This window comes from Argiope bruennichi, chromosome 6 (assembly GCF_947563725.1).
Source record: "Argiope bruennichi chromosome 6, qqArgBrue1.1, whole genome shotgun sequence".
Lineage (NCBI taxonomy): Eukaryota > Metazoa > Arthropoda > Arachnida > Araneae > Araneidae > Argiope > Argiope bruennichi.
Genome location: NC_079156.1, coordinates 67,026,015 through 67,039,351, shown reverse-complemented (window position 1 = coordinate 67,039,351; position 13,337 = coordinate 67,026,015). Strand labels below are relative to the sequence as shown.

Here is a 13,337-nt window from a genome sequence, read left to right as displayed (position 1 = left end):
AATAATCGTATTCATTTTGGTTTAAAAATACAATAAGTACAATCAAAGTTATATAAAGTATTATGTTCTTATGCAAAATTCGAAGCTCACAGAAAGTTATTACAGATTGATTCTCAATTCATTTGATAATTATTTTCAATAAATTTTAGAATATGCTATATGAAAAATAAGACCGGATAGATAAGGAATTTTTATTATTAATATTGATATAATTGATCTTTTTTTATGGATTTGGACTTTAATTTTGATTTTAAATGAATACGTTTACGAATAAATAATATGCGTTATGATGATTTTATCAAATCAAACATCATTTAGTTTAACTGATTTTCAGAAAGAGAATAATTATATTTCTTTCAATTAATTATCTTAGTGATCAAATGTTTGGAATATTTTAAAAAATATTCCGATAAATGTAAAAAGAAATGATTTCACGAATTAAACATTTTATAGAACCATTTCATTGTTTATATGTTCATGTTATGGAATACATTTGTGCTTACAAAAAAATCATGATAAATTCATGATTTTATAAATCCATTTCTTTGAAAAATTAATCCTTTGATTAATTAAAATCGTTTGATTACAGTCAAAATGCAATCAAATGATGATGTAAATTCATTTCTTTGGAAAAAAAATCGTTTGATTACAGTCAAAAGTAATTTATCCAGCATTTACATCTGCTGATGTTGAAATGTTATTTCTTATCTGGAATTACCGCTTATAAAAAAAACCCTACAAAAATAAAATATTCATTAAAATTATTCGAAAAATATAATCTGCGTCAGTTAAACAATAGAAATAATCAGCAATTAAGTAAATTAAGCAATTAAGCAAGGAACAGTTTTCTCCAGAAGAAAATTCAATTGTCTTCTGTTCCAAAACTAGTTTATTACATCCGGGCATAGTTTAAAACGAACTATTTATGCGCTGAAAAGCTTGAAGAATAAATAAAGAATGAGGAATATATCACAATTAGTTTCTTTATTTGATATATTTTGTTCAAGAAAGAATTCAATAAAATTGCAAATCGTATGAAATATTTCGACAATTAAGGTTTTAACAAGTATTTAATAAAATGCAATTAAACAGCTTGTAGACCATTGAAATGAAGATAAATTAATTAATATTATTAATTTTATTTTTAATTTGCAAAAATAGGAATTAGTTCTAAATGTAATTTGAATTTTCTTATTCTTTTCAGTTTTCATATAAATACAACATGACTGATTTGGAAGCTAAACATTTTCTTAGAAATTTCATGCTGATATCAATATAAAGACTATGTTTTGAATGCATTAAAATACAGGAAAATAATCTAATTCTCAATTTTGAATTAAAATACCCAATTTGTCAAAGAAAAAATACTTAAAATATTTATTTCCTATGCAAAATTTGTACAGGAGATTACTCCTGAAGAACGATTATTGGTGGTGAATTCTATTATTGATATGGCTGTTGTTGCTGATTTATGATTTGGCCTATTGTTGAGAATATAATATGCCCTAAAAAAGTTATAGTGCCAATAGTAAGCACAAAAACAGTCTTCGCTTTTAATAACAGTGTCTTTACATTATTGAGGATAAGAATTCGGTAATACTTAGAGTTCAACTTATGAATATGTCAATATTTCGTCACAGATCCATCAATTCACCTAGCTTGTCAAACAGCAGTGACAATTTGACGGCTATCTTCACTAGCTTTGATATCAATACACTTTTGAAAAATAATTTCATCTCTTGACGAATTTAGAAATGAATATAATTTCTTTATTTCAAAAAGACTTTATATAGACGCAATACAAATAATAAAAGACATTATTTCAATGTTGCCAAAGGGACATTGAACGAGAAATGATATAGTTCAAAGAACAATATCTGTTGAACACCAGTCTGTGATTGATGAAATTGAGTCATATACAAATCTTTACCGAAATTCAAGAAAACTGTGAAAAGTTGTGAACTGGTTAGGAGTAAACGTTATAAAAAAAACATTGAAAAAACCCGGAATAAGTGATTTGGAATATCTTCTCGAGGAATATTTGTTCTTTTTGTGCTTGTGAGTGTTGCAATATACCAATATGGATGGACGCTTGTCTCCCCAATACGGGTCACGTCACTCTTTGAATAAGATACACACAAGTCCAAGGTCATCTTTGACCGTTTTTGACCGAACTCTTGGAGTTGAATCGCCTTGGTTTAAGGGACGATCTGAAGAGAGGTAAGCATTTATAATTTTTTCTTTATTACTATTTATTACTGACCAAGATGATATAAGATGTTTATAATACTGAATGGCATCATACAGCTTTATAAATACTGCACAATATCTTACAATATTTTAAGATATTTATTATGTCCTGCTTTTAGGAGAATGCATTTGTCTTTTAAAGCCAATATTTTTTAATTTTTCTACTGAGCCAGTACTCACAATATTATTCGATATTGTACCATATTATACGACTATTTTACAATATTGTATCACATTCTAAGCATTAGATATTGTTGAATGTCGTACAGTATTATTCAGTATTATAAATTGTTCAATATTGTGCAGCATTATATTGTATAATATTTATAATAAATATTGTACGATAATAAAAGACTTTGTGGTACTGGCTGAATGTATCAATCTGGTATATCAGAATTTTAATGTATGGTACTGTGATTAGATGTTTTTACACAGGAATTTAGAAGAATTTCGTATTTTACTCAAAATATCTCTAATGTTACATGCAATATAATCCCCTGCAGTATAATATATAGTAATAACATATTAGAAAACTTATTATAGCTCTCTGCTAATGACATAATACGACTTAACAACTTTGAACTTCTTTTCATAAGCACTCATTTTCCAGCCACATTGTTTCGAACTTCTAATCTTTTGGTTTGAACATAGTTGTAGCACCAGAAGAATTAAATTTTAAAAGGTTTAAATTACTTTTCAAATTCATATCCGGATGAAGAGATTGGTTCTCATACACACAAAGCCAGTCTTTGCAAATTAAACAGTTTTCATGAAATTGATTATCTTATTTTCATTATCTTTGTGCGAAATTTTATTGATTATTTTTTTGTCCATATTACTTAAGTTGTGGCAATAGTAAGGTATGCTCTGTATAGAGATGAAACTGTATTCTAGAGTATCGCATATGTAGTTTCTATGAGATAACGCTACAATAAATATGTTTTATCTCTTAAGTTGAAAAATTAATAAGAGTTTTGATAATTTCTATACATTCAGAGAGATAAGAATTAGATGAATTATTTTGTTAAGAAAATAATTTAAAAACTATTATCTACACCTATTTTGTAATATCATTAATAGAAATTTAATTTTATTTCAGAATAAAGTGTTTCTTGATGCCCATTACTTGGGGCATGGAGGAATATAATTTTGGATTCTTTTATTTTAGCAAAAATTTTAAATCTGTATGAAATGAATCTTGAATGTTTCTGCCTGTCTGTCTTAAATATCAATTAAATAAGTTTTTCTTTGATTATTAATTACTGATTCATTTTTTAGTTTTATTTTGCAGGCTATATATAAGTTCGGGGTCATGAAATGTTTTTTTGAAACGAGAAAATATGAAGTTAGAAAAGAATTTTAAGAAATCTGGGAATAAACAGTTCGGTTCCGAAGTAGTTATAATTGCTAAAAATAATAAAATTCGAGACAGGCAGCTTTTCCAAACTATTGCTCCTGTACATAGAAATTTGATAAATTTTAGAGAATCTCGTAAATTCGAAATAGAATGGTCACAGATACATTAATAATGGAATAAGTGAATGGAATGAATTTAAAACTTTTAGCGCTTGGAGGATGAATAATATATAGGCTCAGTTAGCAGGACTATAAATAAAGTAAAAATAAATCTCCAAATTGCATGGATTTACCTCTCTATGTAGCATTATGTTTCAAATGTATCAGAGCTCTTTGAACAAAAAGAATGAAATTTTAATTACATTATTAAAATTTCCGCACTCATTACATGATTATTTTAGTATTACTTTTGATGTTTCATTGTTCTATGTCATGCAGTACTTTGTTAACTACAATCAAAGCTATTTTTATGCGGTAGATAGAAACTGCATAAAAGAATCTCCGAACTATATACTAAAACTTTATAAATAACTATAAAAATAATTTATTACTACACATTAAACATATTAAAGAAGAATAATTATGTTGTAAAGATATACCGCATAATAAATTATATATTGTTACAAATCTGTAATTTTGCTACTCAGCCATGAATAGTGTCATCGTGAGAAAGACCGTTGTAAGATCTGTGCTGAGCAGCTGCCGTGTAAATGACCTGAGAGCTTGGCGACCATTTGGCGACATGGCATAAAATTTGGCGAGTTTGGCGACTAAATAGATAATACCGGAAAGTTCGAGAACTTTCACGATCCATCCACTAAGACCCGAGATACAGCCAGGTACGCCCTGATTGGTCTGAAGATTCCAGCCCCGCCTCCCGGAACTATAAAAGACAGGCAATCTGAATCTGAAGAGGTCGTCGTGTGTATCATCAGAAGTGTGTGTATAGTCAGAGGCGATGGTGTGTGAGAGTGGTCGGAGTCGCCGACACGTAGGAAACCTGGAGAATTAGACAGCAAGAAAGCTGCTGCACTAACAATTAAATGCGCTGAGTTATTACAATTGAGTGGTGGTATTTGTAGAAGAAAAATTTTGTAACAATATATATATATATATATATATATATATATATATATATATAAACATAAACATAATTTTTAAGATGCTTGACCAAAAAGTATAAACTTTTATAATTTTAACCTCGATTTATTTCACCAAGGGAGTCATAATTTGTACAAGACGAGGCGATGATAAAATGATGTCTGTTTATATCACGATATAAAAACAAAGAGACCGAAATTTTTCCCTTCAGTGATTTTATTATGAGTTTCTGATAGGGATTTCCTTGCCACTTGTCGATTTAGGCAAGGGAATATTAAGTATCTTTTTTTTAAAAAACATGATAAGCTATTAAGGATTTTTATCTCTTCGTTTCTGAAGGGATGACGGAGTCAACTATTTTCCTAAGTAAGTGTTGAAAGAAGAAAGAAATAATTAAGTAAAAAATGTGGAAACAGGAAATAAGAGAACATTTTAGAAGGAAATTAACGTGCTAATTTAAGATAAAAATTATAAAATTAATTAGGATTTAAATTAGATTTACACCCCCTCCCCACACACACAATTCTGAATTTTATCTTTTTATGCAGAAAACCTCGGTTTTACCAGTCACATTTAGAAAAATATTCTTGATATTTAATAACAAGAAAAATTCATTCTATTGCACTTAAAACTGAATTATGAGAATATGAATATTATTTCACAAAAAGGCGAGATTTTAAACCAATCCATTAACCGCGTTAAATAAGATATGCTAATTAGCGCCCAAAGTTTCTCCTAGGCTGATTAGTCTAAAATTATAAAATTGTCGATTGTTTTAAAATAGTTATATACAAAACATCATAACTCTAATTTGGTTGTAGAAGATAAAAACATTCTTTCTTTTATTTAAAAGTTGGAATATTGATATTTCACTGAATGTAACTCCTTAGGGTCAAAGAACTGTATAAAATTAAAACTTCATTTTTTTCAGAAGTACTTTTAATGGCTGATACAAAATAAAGCATTTGTGTTATTTAAATCCTTTTGGAAATAAAACTAAAAATTGAATTTTAAGAGGAATCTGAGATATTTTTATTGAATAATTCTCTGAGATATTTTGTAAACTATAAAAAGTATTCTGAAGTACAAATAAGATTTTATCGCTGAATGGTATAGATTTTTGCACTCGTATTTAAATAAAAGAAATACAAATATTATTTGGTTTCAGCAAATAATCTTTATATTAATTGAAATTTAATCACTTCAATTTAAAGTCCAAATTTTATGGTTAATTAAGCTAACAGAAAATTAGAGAGATACTGAGTACATTGAGCACCATGGTGTACGGCTTCAGCAATAGTTTGAGTAATACGACTATCAAAATTTGAAGCTTAGGAATATTTTCCCAAAGAAGCTATTAAAGTTACATAAAATATTTAATTGAAAATTTTAGCGTGAATTAATCCTAGTGAACCAACTGGTCACCAAAAGCGGCTATAAATAAATAATTAACTAAGCAACATTTGATACTCATTAAAATTTTTTCGAAACGATTTGTTTCAAAGTAATTTTTATAGTCTTAATATCATCACTTACACTGCAAAAGGTCACTATTGAAGAAAACTCATTACTTGGACCTTGAAAATAGGTTTCTAGACTTTTTTTTATTTTAAATCTTGCTAATAATAACTATACTTGATATAATTATTTTTTGATCATGATTTTTATGTCCATAACGTAACACAATCGATTGGTTTATGGTACTATGTATTTCTGATATATCCTAATTTTATAGAGAAAATGGTTTGCAGTAGGAACTATTAAGTGATTAGCTCCATAAACACATTTATTAGTACATTAAATAGATAGACAAAATATGAATTTAAAACTTCAGAACACGTTGCACTTTTCATTTTAAGGATGAGTAAGTAAATAATAGAGCTAATTATAATTAGTTAATTTACCTAATTACGGTACTGACTAGTACTATCACTTAGTCTATGACGTTGAGATATGACATGGGTGATAACATGCATATAATATGACTTATGTTATCTAACTACTTGAAGGACAATATGAATGACGTCATACGATTCGAGCAATGTGGATAAAGTATGCATAAAATTCATTACATAAATTGCAACTTGAGTCTGTTTGTAATGCAATAGATGCAATGGGTGCAAAAATTATTTGCTAGACGGCTGCTTACAGAAAATTAACGAAATTACGTAATTACTTTTGATGCCAAGTTCAAATTTTGGATGAGGTTCAAGATTATGATAGTTAATTTGTGCAACAGATAGTTAAAAAATGCACCATATTTTTTAAAACGTATTTGTATTGATTTAAAAATAATTTCTTGTCACTGATATAGTTTATTAGGGAATATTTCTTAATCAACTTGCCTGAACAACCGTTTTTTTCTTTCTATAAAAAATGTTTAAAATTTGATATGCTTATAGTATAAGTTTTAACTGAGATGATAGGTGATTAAATGGTTTAGTTATTTTTAAACAAATTAGTATTTTTATTAGAAAGTTTTTAAAACTCTAAAAATTATGAAAATATAAAAATTTGTATTTTAACCAAGCCATTTTAAAATTTTCTTTAAAACTTATTTTTAATTTAATTTTTTTAAAAAAATTGCATGATGTGATAAATTGTATAATACTACGAAAATTTGTAAAAAATGTCTAAATGGAGCTTAATGTAGGGATATTAGAAGCATCAGATTATGATGGCAATAGCTAGATTATTAGAATTACTATTTGAAAAACATAGAATATTTACTTGGTCAAAATATAGCATAATCTATGTTCTATTTGTCATTTGACTGTGATGGTATGTAAATCAATCTCAATACCTCTTAGAGTTTTAAAAATTGATTAAAATTAAATATTAGAATGTGGAATATATTACAATAAACAAAAATGGTATAATTGCAAACGATTTCATACAAATTTATTCTCATATGAGATTTTAGAAACAGTTTCAATGAAATTTTTGAAATAAATTAAAAAAAAAAAAAAAAACTAAAGTTTTTCAGAATGGTTTAGTGTAACTAAGTAACTATAGTTCATTATATATATATATATATATATATATATATATATATATATATATATATATATATATATATATATATATATATATATATAGATAGATAGATAGATAGATTCGTTCTCTTAAAAAAGATTCTGCACAATAATTAATTGTCTCTTTTAAAATATTCAGATATTTGAATATTGTACTATAGCACCACTAACATGAAGGGAAAAAGAATAGTTTCAAAATAACTATTCTCTTTAGAGATTATAATATTTTAAACCTTTCTAAACTTTAAAATACTTCATTTTCTTAATCATCGCCATCTTATTTAATCACTGAATAAGTTTGTAATTAAAAAAATCTTCAAACATTTTTTTGTTTCATGAAAAAGACATTTAAATAAAAGTCTTTTTTGAACGTCTGTTTCGAGTATCACCTGTAAATGAAAAAACAGACTAAAAATAACGAAACAAACTTTTCAGTAATTTTCTTTCTTTCAAACGATATACAATACGTTGCCAAAGAAAGATGTGAATACAAACGAAGATGCGCCTTACTTTATTGTTGTCATCTAACATTTGATGTCGTTGTTGGCATTTATTCTTGGCACAAATAATTTTTGCTATATTTACTAAGTCTGAGAACAACTAAACACTTCATTTTCTTCCGTCTTGAGAACTATTGAGTTCTACTCTTTTTTCCTGGAAGATTATTTAAATCCTTTGTTTCATTTTCGATGTTGTGCAGTTTCAAAAATTCCAATGTCATTTAAACAAAAGGACGATTTGGGTTGATTGTTTTGTTTTCTCTCAAACATAATATACCGGAGTCTTAAAAACATTTGAATGTTTTGTATGAGTTTACACTAAACCTTTCAATTAGTGTTTATTTTGACTAATTTTTTTGTAACAGTGTTAATATTTTGTAAGCATGTGTCTAAATTGGGATTCATTTTAGATAAAAAAGATAAACCAGAATTTGTTATATTTTCATAAAATGGAAATACAAGGATTATTTCAAATTTTAAGTATATGAGTATGGTATCATTCTCTTCAAAATTTATCTACTTTCCATGCATTAAGTTTGAGTTTTAAAGATTTATTGTGTTTAAAATTATATATAATTTAAATTATAAATAAATTTTATTTATATAAAACACGAAATTTTATATATTTTTAGTGATTGCGTTTATTTACATGTTTTGAATCTATCTGTTCAATGAATAAATTTAAAACATTTATTTGCATGGCAACAATTAAAAATGGATTTTTAAAAAATATTGTGGTATCCAGAGTTAAAGTATTTTGTTAATTAATGTATGATTTTTGAATGGGTAATATTTTAAATTTTGGAATGGTTCAAAAATAGCTTAGATTTTTAAATTATTAAGGGGAATAAAATTACAATATCATTGGGAATTTACGTTTCTATAAATTTTAAACTAATTTTGTTGGATTTTCAAGATCTGAATGTTTTTTAAATTTTTTTAAACTAAAAACCGCCCCAAAATTATGATTATCAATTTAATTTAATTTCTGTTTATGAAATAGTTTCTTTTTAGTTGAGCAGGTCACTGTTTACGCCATGATACTGCCATACCTATTTGCCTCTTCGTTCAGAGGTCTTGGGCTCCAGCAAACGAATGGAGAACCCCTCATTAAGCCTTTATAATGGTTTAGAATTCTTTTTAACGACAGATATTGATGCGTAAATTTTTTTTTTAGTTTTACTGAATTCAATTTAAAGCACTTTTTAAAAATATACTTCTATTTATTTATTACTGATACGACTTTTTTTATTTCAATTATTTTCTGCTTTTTATTTTCAAGATAGTTCTTTTCAAAATAACCACCAGATGGCGCCATTGGTATGGAACCAAAATTTGAGTAAATTAGTGATTTAAAATATTAAAACAGTGCGTTGGCATTGAAAATATTGAAGTATACAAAATTTCAAAACTCTAATAATTACATAATTCCATTTTTGGAAATATGCAACAATGGAAGTTAAATAAAAATGCTATGGATTAATTCTACCTTTCTACAATTAGAAAATAAATTGAATATTACCATTTGAGAACTTAATGGTCCATTTGTTGAGATAACTCAACAGTCGAACTTTCTAAATGTAAACCTATTAAGTATTATCACTTGAAAATAATAAGCAAACTTTTCTTCAGACTAAAAAACATAAAGCTTTCACATGAGAGTAAATAAAGCTTTCACACGAGTAATCAAATTTCCCGATGGCGTTTTTGTATTTATAGATAGTTATTTTACTATTCTTTTACATCCATTTTGAGTGATTTTAAGTATCGCAACAATCATTTTGGTCAACTGATTTGTTGTTTATTTTTTACTTAATTAAACCTTCGATTTCTTATTGATATTTGCTTATCTGTTCAAAATTATATATGATTACTAGCCGCCTTTGGCGACCAGCCGGTTCGCCAATCTTAATGTTCGTTAAAATTTTAATAATTAAGTTTTTGATGCAATTCCTACTTTAATAGCTTCTTCATCAAAATATTTTAAAACTTCAAATTTTGATATATAATACACTCATAATATTATAAACACCTTCTGTCATAACGTAATATGTATCTCTCTAATTTTCTGTTAGTTCCCGTAGAATTTATACTATAAATTAAAGTGGAAAGGATTAATCTGCAATTAATGTAATAATATTTTTTACTGAAACAAAGTATTTTTTTGTAATATGATTACTAAAAACAGTCACTGAGCGTTTAAACTTTATGGGCACTAAAGAATATCTTTCCTAATTTATGTAATATTTCAAGAATTTGTCAACAAAATATTCTCAGATTCATCATGACCAGAACGATTAATGAACAATGTTTAATTTTAAATGCATCAAACACTAAGAAAATAAAATGAATCGTTTAAAATAATCGGTTGAAAACAGGTTAAAAAAAACTACTTAAAAAACGATAGACTTAAAACTAGAAGCGCATACAAAAAATATATAACTAACATAAATAAAATTTAATTACAAAAACATGCAACTAACCTAAAAATAATTTAAATCATCCGTTGATAATGGTTGTCATGTCAACAATCAAAACACAATGCGAATGCGTGAATTTTCAACGCCAGTTACGGAACACAAATGCGTGAGTTTTTCTACGCCAGTTGGGGTAACGCTATGCAGATTAGAAATTTTTAATTTCCTTTATTCTGTTTTATTTTAACTCAAAAGTACTTAAGAATGAATCTGAAAGATTGGTTAATTAACAATGTTTAATTTTAAATGCATCAAACATTAAGAAAATAAATAGAATCGTTTCAAACAATCAGCCGAAAAATTTTAAGCCTAGCCTCATGACTGTTGGGGAAAAAAAACTGAAGCCTTACTCATTTGGCGATGGGGAAAAAGAAGATTTTTTTGGCGGGAAAGTTAGTTTTTAATTAATAATTAAAATTCTAATTAAAAATTCAAAAAAAGGACTATCCTATCTTTTAAGTTAGATCAAACTGCACACGGTGTGCACGGTGTTGATTAAAATCGGTTAAGTAGTTTAGGAGTCCATCGCGGACAAACAACGTGACACATAATTTATATATATTAAGATTGGTACAAAAATTATTTTTCTTTTGTAAAATCATAAATATATCACGCAAAATTACATTAATTATAACAAAATTAATAAACGAATGCATAGGTGTACGATTAAACATAAGCTATCTATCATGTTTTTCATAACACGCAATTGTGTATGGCTTTTCTTTATATACACAGAGAGAGATAGAGTAAATAAATTATAGAGCGACAAAGTTCTATCAGCCTAAAATTGCACACTTTCCTTGATCAGATTAATTGAATGTTATCTCATAATGTTGATTTATGTCTTTTCCTTTTGTTACTTTATTAGTTGAGTGTTTTTATTTTTGAACAATTCTTTTTGTGATTGTAGCACTCACCTTTATTAAAAGTTTTGGTTACACCACTACTAATAAAAGCAAATGTGTGGGTGTTGGCGCTCTATAGAATAGACCATTAAATAAAAACTTACCAAATTTGGGACGGATATACCTCTGTTTTCTTCTTATATTTTTTAAAAATTTTTAATTATTGAATTTAAAGTTTAACTTCAGATATAAGGAATGATATATTTTTTTTAGTTCGTATACTTTTAAATACTTTCTTATGATATAAATCGAGGTATGAAGATATATGATCATTCTTTAGGCTCTGAATTTTTCTTTTACTGAATCAGTAAATTCAATCACCTTTGCTGAAATTTATCACATCCAAAATATTTGGCGAACCAGTTAATCAGCAAAAGTAGGCACCTTAGAAATATAATTGATCTGATGATTTAGTAGTTTAGCAGTTTGCCATATTTAAACAATCTATTTTTGCATAATATTGTTAAGTTTTTTTTTTTACCTAAGAAATTTATTTATGTAGTGTAAGAATTATTGACGTGCAAATATATCTGAAAACTTTATTTAAAATATTCTTAGCTCATAATTAATTAAATTTCAGTTTTTAAATATTTTTAACGAAAAAATATACTGAATTAAAATATGTGAAAAAAAATGGGAGTGATATCTGTCCACATGAAAGCAATAAAATCTAACGAAAGCAATCCAAATATATTTTATAAAAATTATGAATAAAATTTTATTTATTTTAAAACATACTTTAATTCCATTAACTTTATATTTAAACAAAGATTTTGATATAAGAAATATTTTCATAAGGTTTTAACAAAGTGTTTTGTCTTAATTCATTACGATACTTCAAAAGAATGGAAGATAGTTTAATTTAAATTTGACAGTGGAGTATCTGCAATCACTTTCAGTTGAAGGTCTTTTTCATAGCGGATTTTAAAATGTCAGTAAATGATAATCAAATATCAATAAATACTTGATTTTTAAGCTATTGACTTATGAAGAAAAAATAGCAACAAATGTCTTTTTATTGGCGATAGAAGTTTATTCACAATACTTCTAAATAATGGATTATATATTCAATTCAATAAAGTTGACTGACAGCATTCCATCAGAGATAAAATAATCAATAAGTGACCTAAAATTGAAATTTAATTTATGGTTGACTTAAAAACATGTGAATACAGATTTGTGCATTGAGAGCATAAAAGCAAAACAGTATAATTATAAAGAAAAAAGAATGAAAAGGTGACATTTTACTATTATTTTGATAAATTATTAAAAGATGCTGATATGAAAAAATGAATCAGTGCCACATAGTTTAAGCTATCGCATCCTTTACAATAGTCTCCTGCAACTCAGGTACTTACAATAGTCCTCAATACTCAACAAATCAGTGTAAAAAATTCTTGAATCAAGGCTTTTCTTTAGTCATATTTCAATCTTATCACCACATGATAATAGAAATTGTAATAATTTTTATACATTTCACAAAAAATATCGAAAATGCTGTAGGAGAGTGCGAGGCAACTTCAAAATTTTAATTTACAGATAAATTTAACAAGAAATTAACTGATTACTCCTAATGTAAGCAATCTTCATATTAGTTTTATCATTATTTGAAAAATAAAATCAAATAATTACAGCTTTTTTGCACACCAAACGATAAACTCATGGTATAAAAATATGAATAAAGACAAAATAAAAAAAGTGCGAAAGCAGGCG

The 13,337-nt window shown here is 26.5% G+C and overlaps 1 protein-coding gene across 1 annotated transcript in view; it reads left to right on the top strand.

Annotated features, from left to right (window-relative positions):
• Positions 1-1,540: 1,540 nt before the first annotated feature.
• Positions 1,541-13,337, top strand: part of LOC129972386 (potassium channel subfamily T member 1-like) — a 452,573-nt gene continuing 440,776 nt past the window's right edge. Inside the window, exon 1 of the mRNA XM_056086510.1 lies at positions 1,541-2,220. Within this exon, the coding sequence (XP_055942485.1) occupies positions 2,081-2,220 (140 nt within the window). The 5' untranslated portion in view covers positions 1,541-2,080. The remainder of the gene's footprint in view (positions 2,221-13,337) is intronic.